This window comes from Gymnogyps californianus, chromosome 4 (assembly GCF_018139145.2).
Source record: "Gymnogyps californianus isolate 813 chromosome 4, ASM1813914v2, whole genome shotgun sequence".
Lineage (NCBI taxonomy): Eukaryota > Metazoa > Chordata > Aves > Accipitriformes > Cathartidae > Gymnogyps > Gymnogyps californianus.
In genome coordinates, this window is record NC_059474.1 from 70,775,654 (window position 1) to 70,789,291 (window position 13,638).

The 13,638-nt window shown below is 43.2% G+C and overlaps 1 protein-coding gene across 1 annotated transcript in view; it reads left to right on the forward strand.

The window, feature by feature from the left end:
* RNF150 (ring finger protein 150) overlaps positions 1-13,638 on the forward strand; it is a 119,459-nt gene that overhangs the window by 85,408 nt on the left and 20,413 nt on the right. The window contains exons 5-6 of the mRNA XM_050896170.1: positions 1,692-1,788; positions 8,166-8,376. Of these exons, the coding sequence (XP_050752127.1) occupies positions 1,692-1,788; positions 8,166-8,376 (308 nt within the window). The remainder of the gene's footprint in view (positions 1-1,691; positions 1,789-8,165; positions 8,377-13,638) is intronic.

Sequence of the window (13,638 nt, forward strand, 5' to 3'; positions counted from 1 at the left end):
AATCGATACTGGTGAAAGTGCACCTCAATATCTTCCATCAAGTTGAAAGGCCGTGTGTATCTTGTTGTGCGAGAGAGGCCGCGACATGATACAGCAGCCGACCCATTCAGCTGAATACCTACCGCTTAAATATTTAAAATTATTTTGGTGCGTTAAGTGATTCTGGCTTTCTCAGAGATTGCATTTCCTCATGGAGGCTGGCGTGTGCCCTGCTCCAGGCGGAGCCTTGGGCAGCTCCGAGTTGTGTCCGCCTGCGGTTACCTGCTGGGTTGGTACGACTGCGCTGTACGAGCGGTGCGCACGGGGCAGCGGCAGCACAGGGAAACACAGGCTGGGGACTGCTGGAATGTAAAAGTTCAAGCAGACTGAAACGTGACTTTCAGGCTCTGCCAAATAAAATGCGGGACACCTGTTGCAAGCCTTAGAAAGGAAATTCAGAGCTGATCTAGATGGTGTTTCAAAACAAGCAAATTAGTCTTAGTTTGCACCTTTTGGAGCAAGACTGTGTATGTATATCGAACCTCATATTTCAGAATAAAATACCCTCTTTCAGTTTTGCTTAAGTTATTATTATTAAGTTATATTGGGCAGTTGGACTAAGGTCCCTTCCAACAGAACTATTCTATTCAATTAATTGATTCAAAAATTTTTAGGAAGGCAAGTCACTTTTCAGTTTCCTACGTGCCAGTGTAATTTCTGAGGCTATGTGCATGGTAGGAAACTTTCCTCCTTTTCTTCAGAAGGAGTGAGGCTGAACAAACTTCACTGCCTTGGGCTGAGCCCCGACTCCTCTACTTGGCCTGCTCAACAGCGTTTCTTAAATCCCGAGCCCCACGTTCCTGCGTTTTATAACATTTGTTCTTTATAACCACAGGGTAACAGAACGTGCTTGCAAGAGAAAATACAATCTGTCAGTCAGGTACACGCACTAAATATCTCCGTATTCAATCTCAGTTTGTGTCAGGCAAAGCTAGACAAGAAGCTTTCAGTTCCTTCACCTGGATAATGTCTAAGAAAAGTGGCTCCCAGCAGCCACAGGGCTCAGGTAGTTGCTTAGTGGTCACTTCAGACCGAGCACAGGATTAGCAACAACCCCTTCAGGGCTGGAATTGTTTGGGAGCTTACTCTGATGGGCAACTTCTAAAGAGCCGGAAAGTCAGGGAGAATGTTTTAAAAAGCATCATCCTGTTTTTTCTGTTTAAATGAAAAGTAGCATTTTTTTTTTTTTAATTCACTTTATTTCCTTATGCCTGCATCCTAAAAAATACCAGACCCCCGATGGCTTCACATTTAAATTATGTGTAATCAGGTTTGTCTGTAGAACCGTCAAGAAATACTGATGTGATTTTTATCTTTACCAGCAAGCAGGTTTTGTTGACATTGACAGCCTTTAACATTTAAAGAATACGGGTTTTGCTGATGCATTTTGTGTATTTTTCCTAATCCTTTAATTATGTACATGTCATCTTTTCCAAACTCAGTTGAGCAACACTGTGCACATGTGCTTGAGCTGCTGCAGAAATAATTTTAGTCTTGTGTGCGTAGGATATAGTTTTGCAGTCCTTGCAGAGGTCACAAACCACACCATTTGAAATACTCTCACTTTACTGAATTCAGGAGAAGCGTCTGGTACTAAGTGGTAAATTGTGCTATGGTGGATTTGAATTAAAATATCCTGTTTTTCATTGCAGGCATCTTTTCCACAAGTCTTGTGTAGACCCCTGGCTGCTAGACCATCGCACCTGCCCGATGTGTAAAATGAATATTCTAAAAGCTCTAGGGATCCCGGTAAGCACGTCACAGAGCAGCCGATCGGGGCAGAAGGGAAACACCAGCTACTTGGTATATCCCTAGCCCTTTGCCTGTCTGTTCCCATCCTACTCTTCTTGCCATGTTACTGATTTATTAATTGATTTATTAAGGGGAGTACAAGCTGAAATGTCTGACTCTACCTCTCTCCTGCGCCCCACTTCTATTAGCAAGGAAGAGTGTGCGTATGGGCGTTGGTTGGGTGTTGGGATTTGTGTGTCTGTGGTTGCCTGCTTTGTGGAGCAGAGGATTGTTTACTGGTGTTTTGGTGGATTTATAGATTCTTTCACATAGCTTTTGTTTGTGTTTTAAATAAGGACTGGATTTATTTTTTTTAATTATGCTCTCAGTTCAAATCTCAAAGCAGAAGGTCTGCAAATAAAATTTTCCCTGCTATACTAGTCAAGGACAACTAATTGCTTATTCTGGGGAGTCAAATCTTTTTTCTGTCAGATTTCTCTTAAAGTCTATCTGTAGCAAGCTCTGTACTCCTAATTCCAATTAGGGAGCATTTCTCCCAGTAACTAAGCATGTGGCGGACCACATGACATACAAGAAATTGTTAAGCTCTTTGTTATTTGGAACATTCAGATGTGGTTAGAAGCTGCCAAAGCAATTGATCTTTTTGGGTTGCATGTTTACATTCAGATAGTGCATGTCCTGTCTGCCATACAGTTTCCTAACCGCAGTTATCACAGAGATCAGGGGCTTCTCTAGGAAGAAGTGAGTCATTTTGTCACACCATGCGAGGCTTGCCACATGATAGTGAAGTTCAATACTGAAACACCACCGGTCGGTGCGTTAACAGGTGCTGCAAATACCCTCCCCAGTTACAGAGGATGACATGCCAGCTCACATATGAGAGAGCTATATAAAGTAAAATAGCTCATGTGAACATATTAGGTGAGCTGATGCAGCCATACCCCACGAGTTCGTTTTCATGGAGACTAGGAAGCCAAGCAGGTTGCTGCAGAAGAGGTTCCACAGCAAGTGATGAAGTATGTTTTACTGAAGTAGGCAGATATGTTAATCAACCTAATATAATCAAAGCTAAAAGCATGCAGCGGGAAAAATGAAGTAGAGCATTGTAGTTAGGGTAACATGTCATTACAGTTGGGCTACTTTTTCTGCTAAGCATGTATATTATCTTTAGAATATTAGAAGATGATACAACTGTTAAATCAGTATTTGAGATGTCAGAAAAGGCCAGAATGAAGGCTGGCTCTGCCATTCAGCATCTCTGTGCCTAGGTTTAAATACAGAAATTTTTCCCTAGGCTCACTGTCTCAGTTCACAGGCCTGCCAGTGAGCAGTTACCCAGGATTTTGACACCTCTTCTCCGTACCCAATATGTTGTTCCATGGCTTTCTTCTGCACCGTGCAGGACCACATGATTTCTGCTCTCACACTGGTCCGTTCACATTTTTGCCCAAGCATTTCATTTAACATGCTCTTCATCCAGCTTCACAATCAGGGGATACAGACAAATCAGACCTCCACTTTGTTGGAGGCCTGCCCTGAGATGTTAAGGTCTTTCCAGAAAGTTTAGCACCGTTAGCATTTACATCCAGATTATGGCTCTCACTGACTTCACTGACAGCTGCTAAAGGCTAAGCGTGTCCGCAGGCTGTCTGAGGCTGGGTACATCGAGGGGAAGGGAAAACACGCCCAGAGGCCGTGTGTAAAGGTTTTGGTTTACATGACTGGCTTTTACTACATATGAACAGCTCTGTAGTGGCAGGTATAGAACCTAATTGCTAGGAATAATTAAAAGCGCCATTCAGGTTCCTCAGCCATCGTTTCTCTTCTCACAGCTCCCTGTCTCGTTCTCTCTCTACTGCGTAGCAGAAGTGGGATCCATCCTGCTCCCCTCACTGAGAGCTTTCCGCATGGAGCTTCTGTGGAAATAATTGTACTGGGCATGTAATTAAAGATACTGCTGTAACCAACATAAACAACTGGGTCAAATTAAGATTTCAGAGTCAGCCTTAGTGCTGGTCTGTCTTAACACTAAAAATCACGCAGTTGGATGTTAATGTTCCACTAGCAAAGTTTGTTTAGAGGATTTTATTGTATGAATTTCTGTAAAAATTTCCCTAGGTTGTTCTAAGACAACAAACTGAAAACAGCCCGCTCCATCATTTGGAGGAAGCGTACTGGCTCCCGCCCGCATAGGTCATGGGTTAGGTTCATGAAGGGAGAGCTGCATGCTAGAGCCTTACCCCTCAAGGTGACTTACAGTAGGAGCTGTTGTCCATGGGAACTGGGAGTAGATGGTAGCCTTCGTGTCAGGGTGTCCTCTGGCTGACAGCAAAGGAAGTGGGAGTCTAAGAGCATCTGGTAGCCTGGGGGTTAAAAATTCCTATACTGCTATCAGTTGCTCCTTTTCCTCTGTTTTCTCTGCCTTCTCTTTCTAAAATATGCCTCCCCCTGTCCTACCTCGTGCCCTTTCCCACTTCTCCTCTGCATAACCCCTCCTGCCCAACATTTATCCTTTTGAGCTCCTGCCCTGGTGTTGCTGCTCGTGCTCCCTGCTCAGCTCGCAGGAGAAACCCACACAGAAATTGTGCGTCCTCACCCTTCTCGCTGCCTGGCACCGGCTGAGGGCAGCCCGGGGTGGGCATCAGTCCTGTGGGGTGCTTTCTGGTGCCACCGTGAGCTTGCAGGCCCCGTGCAAAGCCCTCTTCTCTTTGGAGAGTGTAGTTGTCGGTCCCGAATGAGCCACCAGTCTCTACCAGCGCACATGAACTGATATTTTCAGAGGCTCGTAACTTAGCCAGATGTCAGTAGGCTGTTGTGGGAAAGGACGTATCCCTGGAAGAAGCTGTAAAGCTCTAGGGCTTCTCAGTGAGAGGTGGCAAACATTTCTGTAGAGTGGATAAAGCAAAATGCCATTCCCTAACCACATTCTTGAGTCTTGCTGAGCCATCTTAGCTGAAATTTCCACACACAGAAAAGCAGCCTTAGGCAGGCCGCAGTCCCTAATGGGAGACTTGAGCGCAAATTTGCCGAAGTCCTTTTGCAGGCTTTTACAATGGGAGGAATGAGGAAATCTTACCATAGGCAGGGCTAATATGTTTATTTTTCCTGCCAGCTGCGTGTTTGTCCTATGGCTGTTATTAAAAAGCTGGCTTGCATGACTGTGGATATATTGTGCTTCATTTAGCAGGAAGACTCGGGATTTTCCAGGAAATAATTGGTTAAAACCCGAATATCTAGATGTTTCGATTCAGTTCACATCTAAACTCTCCATTTACTTTGTAACAGAGGCTTCAAATATTATCTGCCCTGAAACCGGATTCCCGAGACTGCTGTGAGGCACCAAAATGACTGCGCTCATTTTCACGGTAGCTGAGCACCCTAACATCTCCGCATTTCACCGTGGCTCTCTGTAGCTCCAGAGGATTATTAACTAACTATCTATCAGCAAACGGTTGGCATAACCTTTTCTACTGTCTCTTTGCTGGTGAATTCAGCTCAGACTATACCTCTTCTGGCTGTAATATTTGAGGTGAATTATCAGAGAAAGTGCCTTTCACTTTCGAAGAGCTACATTGCTATTGGGATGATCATATCACATAAAATAGTTTCCCTCTGCTTCTCCTCCTTTTCTGCAAATATCTGCTGGATATGCAGACAGCTGCATTTTTGGCAGCAGATTGGATGACTTGAAGCTACTCACTAAGAGCCTTAGCCAAGCCCTCAGAAGTCAATACAAAGCCTTCCCTTGACTTTAGTGGAATTGTGCCCTCAAAGCACTTACATGCAGGGAATGAGTGAAACCAATGTAATTAAACTTAGCAAATGTATCTGGGTCACTCTGACAGCAGAAGCCATAATGCATTTTTTTCGATCAGTACTTCATATCGTTAGTTTTATAGTATGCTGCTTAGTTTGGGGTATTTTTTCCAACTAAAATGATTCAGGAGTAAAGGGATTAATTACATCGAGCAATACTATTTTTGCATCTTTAATGTTTGGTTTGGCTTTCAATTATAATCCCCCATTTTTAAATGTTTAAAAGTTAGTGATAAAACCCCATTCTAGGAATAACTGGAATCAGAGCAAAGGACAGACAACTGATCCCCTGAAAAAAAATTGAAATAGTTCTTCCTAGAGTAGAAAAGAAAAAAACAGGCTTTTTTTTTCTTTAAGATACGCTGCCATCAAAGCGAAATTTAAGTTAAAAATGAAATTCTGAAAGCATTTGTTATAACAGCTAAGAGTGAGGGAAAGAGTGATAGATCTAAGGAATAATTTTGGATCCAAGTCCTACAGATAAATGATTGGTATTTCACTTAGAAAAGCACAGGTTCAATGAGTTTCATTAAAACCTGGTATAGCTGAATGTGCCTTTATCACAGTTCTGAGGAGCTCTTGCTGCTTGTGGATTAGACTGGAGCCAGACAACGACAATTCTAATTTTTATCCCAATCTTCAGTTTGTGGATACAAGTCACCTGAGGATTGTTTAAAATGCCTGCCTTTTTCGTTAGGAACATTTGTGAAAAAATATTTATGAGGTGGCAACAATCAGACAGGGAATGTATGGGAAAAAAGAAAACATGCTAAGTTCCTGGTTCTGCAAAAAATGTATGTATATGGTAACCTTCTATGCCTGAGTTCAAAGGGATTACTCTTGTGCTTAAAGCTAAGCCTCTGTTTAAATCTTTGCTGTATCATATTTTGCTTAGTTTCTAGGTGCCTGCTGTTGGAGATAGGCAGGTGGAGAGATTTTCAAAAATGCCTTAGCAAGTGAGACAACTAAGCGTAGCAAAAATCAGATCCACAGAGCACAGTACATCTCCTCTGACTTTAGCCATCCAGATGTTGGATTTCCAGTCTAGCAGCTTAAGCCCCATCTCTGCTTAGTGCTGAGCAGTGGGAAGGCAGAAGGGGCAATTCATACCACTTACCTTCGGGTGGGATGAATCACACAGCGAAATTGTCTCAAACCATTGAAGTTAGAGGAAACCTAAGTGACTGATCCAGATTAGCTGTCTGACTCCTGGGCAATAAAGATAAATGGGAACAACTTAACTTTACGTTTCCTAACTTAACAAGGTATCTGCACAATTGCAGCTCAACCTTGCTATGTCCCTCTGTCACTTTGGAAGCTTTGCACCATGACACACAGCATCCTCATTTCTGAATTAGTCGTGTTTTTCTTACAATATGTTGAAACTTCAAAACTCAGTTCTTGAAATAGTTATGCAAACAATTTGTCTCCATGCCTTGGGGAGAACTAGACCTGGTTCTATGGGCAAATGGCGCAAGAATCTGTTTCCACTTAGAGGAAAAGGAGCTTTTTTACTCATATGTTTGTCACTAGTGTTTATGGGGACCTTCATAGAAATCATTGCTGTATGAATGGGAGCATCAGGCTTATAACAGGCCCAGAGAAATCAAGGATAGAAACTAGTCTTGGACATAGTGTCTCTGGACAAACGATCCTCTTTGCCGCCCAGTGCCCACTTGAAGTCTCAGTGCTCTTCGTGAACACGCACTCAATGCTAAGGATACTGTGCAAAAAGTGGGCACCACAACCTCTCTTATTGCTTCCCTGAAAGGTCAATGGAAAGGCAGACACTTGACTTGAAGAGCTTGGCTCGTTCTGGAGGTGTTGGTGCATTCACTATGTAACTGCAAGAGAGAAGTGTCTAAATTCCCCAGAACTGGGTTCCATCCTTGGTCTCTCTGAATCAGAAAGCAAGAAAGACTATGGATAGAATAATACTATTCAAATACCCATTATTGCTTGTTTATTTCTTTTCTCATAGTTTTATTTTGTAGGAAATATAGCATTAGCAAAGGAAAAGATCTTTTGATGTTAAAAAACTTGTCTTATAAACAGCTTTAGCTTCTATTTTTGCACCCCACACATAGATGCGCCCACAGGCAGTTTCCTTGAGTTCCTATTTCTGAAAGCTCTGATATCAGCTCTATAAAACGTATATTTAGGGAAAAGATAATCATTCCCCTTCAGCTACTGTCTCTGTTTACATTTGTAATCTGACTCAGCAATCTGCCTATGTTGAACAGATCATATCAATAAGTGAGTTACTTTTTTAACGTGCACTCTCCCAAACCCTTTAAAAAGTATAAAGAATATTTAGAGATTGCAGGTGACACAGTTTAATACTGAATGTTTCCGATGCATACTTTGGGTCTCTCTTGCAACAGATTGTATTAAGAAGTTTTAAGTACATGAAAACAAACAAACTGTGCGTGTTTATTCATCATATGTTGCCATTTTCAGTGCTGAAAGAAGGTGAAAAACCCTAAAGAAGTGGGAACAGGTAAATGAAATCTTTTTATCAGGTAAAAGCTCAATTTTCTTCTTTCTCTTCCCATTAGCCAAATGCAGATTGCATGGATGATATACCTCCAGACTTGGAAGCATCCATAGGAGGACCGCCAACCAACCAGACAACGGGAGCCAGCGATGTAACAGTGAACGAAAGCTCTGTAGCCCTGGATCCCCCGGTGCGGACTGTGGGAGTACTACAAGTCATCCAAGACGTAGACTCCTTTCCCCAGGTTGGGGAGGGTAACTTCACAACAAGCAGTAAGTTCCTCTTTCTGGCAGAATTTGCACTGAAATAAATGTTTAGAAACTCGAATCACAAACCAATCTCTAGTGCGGGAAAAATGGCCTTTGAGGGCTTTTTCACTGGAGCAATGGCCTTACTTTAAGCCCAGCGGAAATCTACAGGGTAAGTAAATTTAAATATCATGTTGTTCTGCTGTACTGCAAACACTTCCAGCCTGTGTGCAAATCAGTGTGTTGAATAGCAAACGCTAATTGGAGTCCCCTGCATGGACAGAACAAGCTATCTTCAGTCAACACGAAACAATATAAACTTATGGGCATCTTCAGATATTGTTTATAGTAAGTGATCCCATTCACCATGATAACCCGCCATGTATCACCTGGCTTCCTTGTGAAACAGATTGGTGCACGTCCTTCGGCCTGCCTTTCCTCACTGGGCTACATGTTACTATGTGGAAGTTACTCTTACCTGCATATCGTAAAATAAATAGTGAACGCAGCGATCACTTTTACTGCCTTCGATCAAGGAAAAAGAGTGTTGATTTCTGGTTTTGCCTTTTCTTTATCTTCTTACATCAACTGAAGCTCGTCTGGTTATTTATTCATACTTGAACTTCTCTTTTCAGAAGGACTGATGGTCAGAGTTCCTGTACTTGAAAACCTGAGCGTAGTGAAATAGCGCTGCCAATTTGTACAAAAAAAGGAGAATTCTGGATGTTTTCAATGTGTTTAGTTTTCACTTCTTTAAGGGGCACCATTTGAACCAGTAACTCTCAAAATGTCTGCATCTCTCTCTGTTCCTAAAAATGATGTTCTTTGTTGAAAATCTGCTTCTGACAGTTTAAAAAGAATGTTGTCAGCTGTTTTGAGTGAGGATTGTACTAGTCTAAAATTCTCATTTTTAGGTAAAATAGCAGATCAGTAGAAAATACATATCTGTTTGATACCAGTTGGTATATTAGTATTGACAAGACCATTGTAGAAAATCATGAGATATACTTGAAGGGAGGTAGAAGAATGTGATAAAATACAGGTTTGTGTATGGAGTCAGCATAGGTCCTGGAAAAAATTATACATTTTCAACCATTTCTAGCTACTACTATGGGCCTGGGTGTGAAAAAGAAGGCAAGTAATAATATGATGTGTAAAAGGTAGGAGAGAGATGAGGAGACTAGGCTGAAATGATTTTACATTAGTCTCCTTAATCTGTGGAGAGACCTGATAATCATGTTTTCCCTCATATTGCAGCCAGTGTCATGGTAGTGAAAATAATTTCTGGAAACGCTGGACTTGCGACCTTAGCCAGAAGTGACCCAGAAGTGGATTTTTAAGTTCTCCCTTTGTGGATTAGGTACTGGTTTCAGGTTTGGTCCTTTTATGGTCTAAGTCCTGGATCCAGCAAGGTTATAGGCCCAGCTGTCATCCATGGCCAGCCTGTCAGCTGGTGGCATACAACCTTCTCAAGCCTCCTTGAGTGCTGGCAAGAGCTGTTCAAAATGAGATGTTATTTTGTTCCTTCCAGTAATTGTTTTTAAATGCATTTGAGGCTGATTTAAACCATGAAGGAACGATTTTACTTCATGGCACCACAATGTAACTAAAGACTGGGCTAGACGCTGGTCTCAGCTGTACCCTCTTAACACTCCTGAAATGAGTAGCTCCTCTGGCAGATAATTATCCTTGTCCCGCTGTTCTTTACAAGGTCCGCTATTGAAGTTGGGAAGGAGGGCCGTGGTGTGCCCTTTACACCCACAGCTGCATGGCACATGCTGAGAAGAGCCGGCAGCCTGGTGCAAAGCCCAGCACTAGGGGTAGTCCATGTTTTTCATCCCAGGATCTTGGCACACCGAGAAGCAGTTCTTCTGGTTTGTCATCAGGGGTAACAATGGTGTTGAGGCAGCCAGGGAGCACAAGAGCTCAGTAACTCTCCAGCCACTCTCTTCCCCTCCAGCTTTGTTTCCAGAGTCTGCGGAATGATCAATGTCAGTCCAAACACATTTGTTCTTCATTTTCCAAGTTGCCAGCTAAGTAACTGGGTGAAAAACTTGCTCTGAGCCAGCAGAATACTGCAGGGCCTGCAGAGATGCTTTATTTTGCCTTGGTGCCCTCTGTTTTTCCCCTCGCCTTTAATAACATTGGGCAATAGCCACTAACACTGGGCAATCCTGAGGGCTGACGGCAGAGCCCATGGACAAGGAACTCGCACCAAGACCAGTGGTCTGTCCAGGCACATGGGTAATGAGGCAGCAAACCATGGAGCTTCAGGAGATCTCCATCACCTGAAGAGGCTGGCCATGTGGTCTGGGGAAGGACTGTGAAAAGAGTTTTTCTCTGGTTATTTGAGAGAGAGAGGGAGAAGAGAGCAGGGAGGGGAAACTGGCAGATGGCCTGAGCTCTGCAAAGGTTGTGAGCCTCAGGCCATCACAGGGGTGGCTGGGGACCCACTGCTAAAAACAGACATTTCCAGTTGTTTTGTGAGGAAAGAGGAGCCCTGAGGAAAGCTCAAAGGACCTTGGGAGCTTCCAAACCCTGGTGTGTGCCTGCCTATGCTGCGCCTGTCACACACAGTCACTCAGGGAACTCTGGTTTAATGCTTGGTTAGCTATTGCTCCTCACCCATCATTGATACGTAGACATGAATCTTCATCTGAATTTCTCATCTCAAAGTGGAATACAATACTTGAATATTAGTCAGTGGTAGGTGTGCAAGTTTACATGCTGTCATCACCACATCCAAAGTGGTGCAATTTGCAGTAGTTCCCAGAAACAGAGCCGTTTGGTCCCTTTTTGCAGCAGAGCTGGAGCAAAGAAGAGGTCTTTGGTTGGGAGTTAGGGGCTGAGCTCCAGCAGTGATGGGAATTTGTCCCTCCAGCTGCCTTATGTGGATTTGGGGTGTTCAGGCACTCTGAAAGGCAGAACTTAGCATCTTAGGCACCTGAACTCTTAAGCCCGTGAAAGAGGAACATCCAGGACCGCTGTATAGTTGTGGTATGAAACCAAATGCTAACTAAATCAGAGGGCAACTGTAGGCTAAATAGATGGGGCTTTATAGGCATTGTGTCTGTTTATTGTATTCAGGCATTGTATTTCTCATTTCCAGAATCCTCATAGTTACACAACTGCAGAGCTTGCTGAGCATGCCCTTTCTGTGAACTAGCCTGCCTGGGAATTTGTAAGTGATGACGCTGGTTGCTCCTAGGAATCTTTGCTGAAGTTGCTAGGTTCTGGCCTCTTTATATAGCATTAGTGACGGGAGCATACTCCAAGGCTGAATCTGCCCTAGAAGTTTTTCTTCCTCTTCTTACTGAATCTGTGCAGACTGCCTCCAGTGCAGTCTTGACGTGGCACCCCGTACCCAGCACCACGAGTCCTTGCACCCCTCCTTATTCCTGGCAAAGTTCAGTGGTCCAGGAGGTAAAGGACTTGCCGCCTTCTTTCCACCCACTTCTGCAATACTTTTTGCTTTATTGTTGTTGCATCCTTTTTGGTTGTTGATTAATCATTCTGGTATTGTTGTCTTGTTTTGGGTTTAATTTCCCTTTCTGTGTTTCCAGTGAGTATTCAGAGCCAGAAGAGCTCCCACAGTGTGTCTGGAGGGAGAATATTTCCAGAGTACTGTTCACATCGGGTGAAATTCTGTCTCCATTGAAATCTGGTGGCAAAGCTCCCACCTACTTCAGTGGGGCCAGATTTTCATTTCTGGAACTCGGCCAGTGCTTTTCTTTTTATTTCTGTGTGTGCTCAGCAGACATTTCCTCTTCTCTCCCTCCCTTTTTCTCCCCATGCTCCTGAATAGATAATGTCTTCCATGGGACCCTGGGTGATGTAGTGTACTATGAACATCTGGATGGGACTTCATTTGGGGCCCCGTCCCTAGGGTTCCTTGCTAAACCAAGCATCTCCAGTGTAGTAGCGTTGAGCACTTAAAAATGGACCAGCAGTTTCTCTCAGCTGTCTTCTACCAAGATCCAAGCCTTCATCAAGTCCCTTGGGCGTATCTACAGCCCAAAGTCTGTTCAGTATTTAGTCTTAGTGACTGTTTGCTCTCTGTGGTGGGATTTTGTGCAGGATCCTGGGATAGTATCTTGTAATGTGGTATTTCTGTAATCAGTTGCTGAAAATGGACGGATGGAAAAATTAAAAAACTGGAGTTGGAAGGAAAAAAAGGGGGAGGAGGGTGAAAAAATTGTGTGAAATACATGAGTTACTCTCAGCTGAGTTTCCTGCTTTGACCCTATTGCTTTTCAGCTCTCCAGAGGGTATGAAAGAAGATAAGATAAGGATCTTTTTCCACAATAATGCATCATAGCAATCTGTGTCGCCTAATTTTTAGTAGTGAGTTATGCAAAATGCTAACATCTTTGGCAATTTCAGTGCAGGTGGAATTGCCTGCTCTACAGATGATGTGAGCATGAGCGGGACTTGGCTAAGATCTGAACTTGAAGAAGCTCTGAGCTACACCAGCTTTGGAGGAGTGGAAGGTGGATTTGGGATTTGAGGAGGACATTGCAATATTCTTTGGGTCAGGCTCAGCTGGGATTGAATGATATGGTTAAAAAAGGTAGTTCGCTGGGAAAGTAGCATCTAGATACTTTAAAGGTTGTATAGTGACACTTGCAGGGGAAAAAGTAGTTACTAATTTTTTTCATCTTTTATAGCACCCATGGTCATTCAACTCCCTCAACCCATGTGGCACTTGCTAACTTCTGCAGTAGATAATGTGCACTGCCTGAGTCTTTGCTCTCTGTTGGTAAATACCTCTAGTTTTTCAGTTTAGACAAGCTTTTATATTCTCTTCAGCAGGATGTCTCGTCCCACTGCATAAGGCCTCAGAAATCCCACCAGCACTGTCTCTGTAGTTGGAGGAAGATCCATAAATAATTATACTGCAAACATGGGCAGGAGTTTTAGTATGAAAAACCCCAAGGGGAGGGGAAAGTCACCTGCAAAGGATATCACCTGCAAAGTCCACCGAGTTTGGCGGGCTGTACAGCAGTGTGGGCAGTCTAGAGAATACCCACAGTTCCTTTTCTGCCTCTCGTTTTGTTCTTTCCATAAAACCCTGCCAACGTATAGCTCATCGTGACTGTTAGGACACTTTCAAGTCTCTTTGATAGCTCTTCATTAAATCTATTAATATAACTTCTCAAGTAATTATTTTGATCTGTGTATGTCTAAAATGTCTTTGTGAAGAATAATCAGCCTTTGGAAGTGGATGAAAGTGCATGATAGGAATCTGATCCACTGTTGTCTTGCAACCACTTGACTGTTCCTACT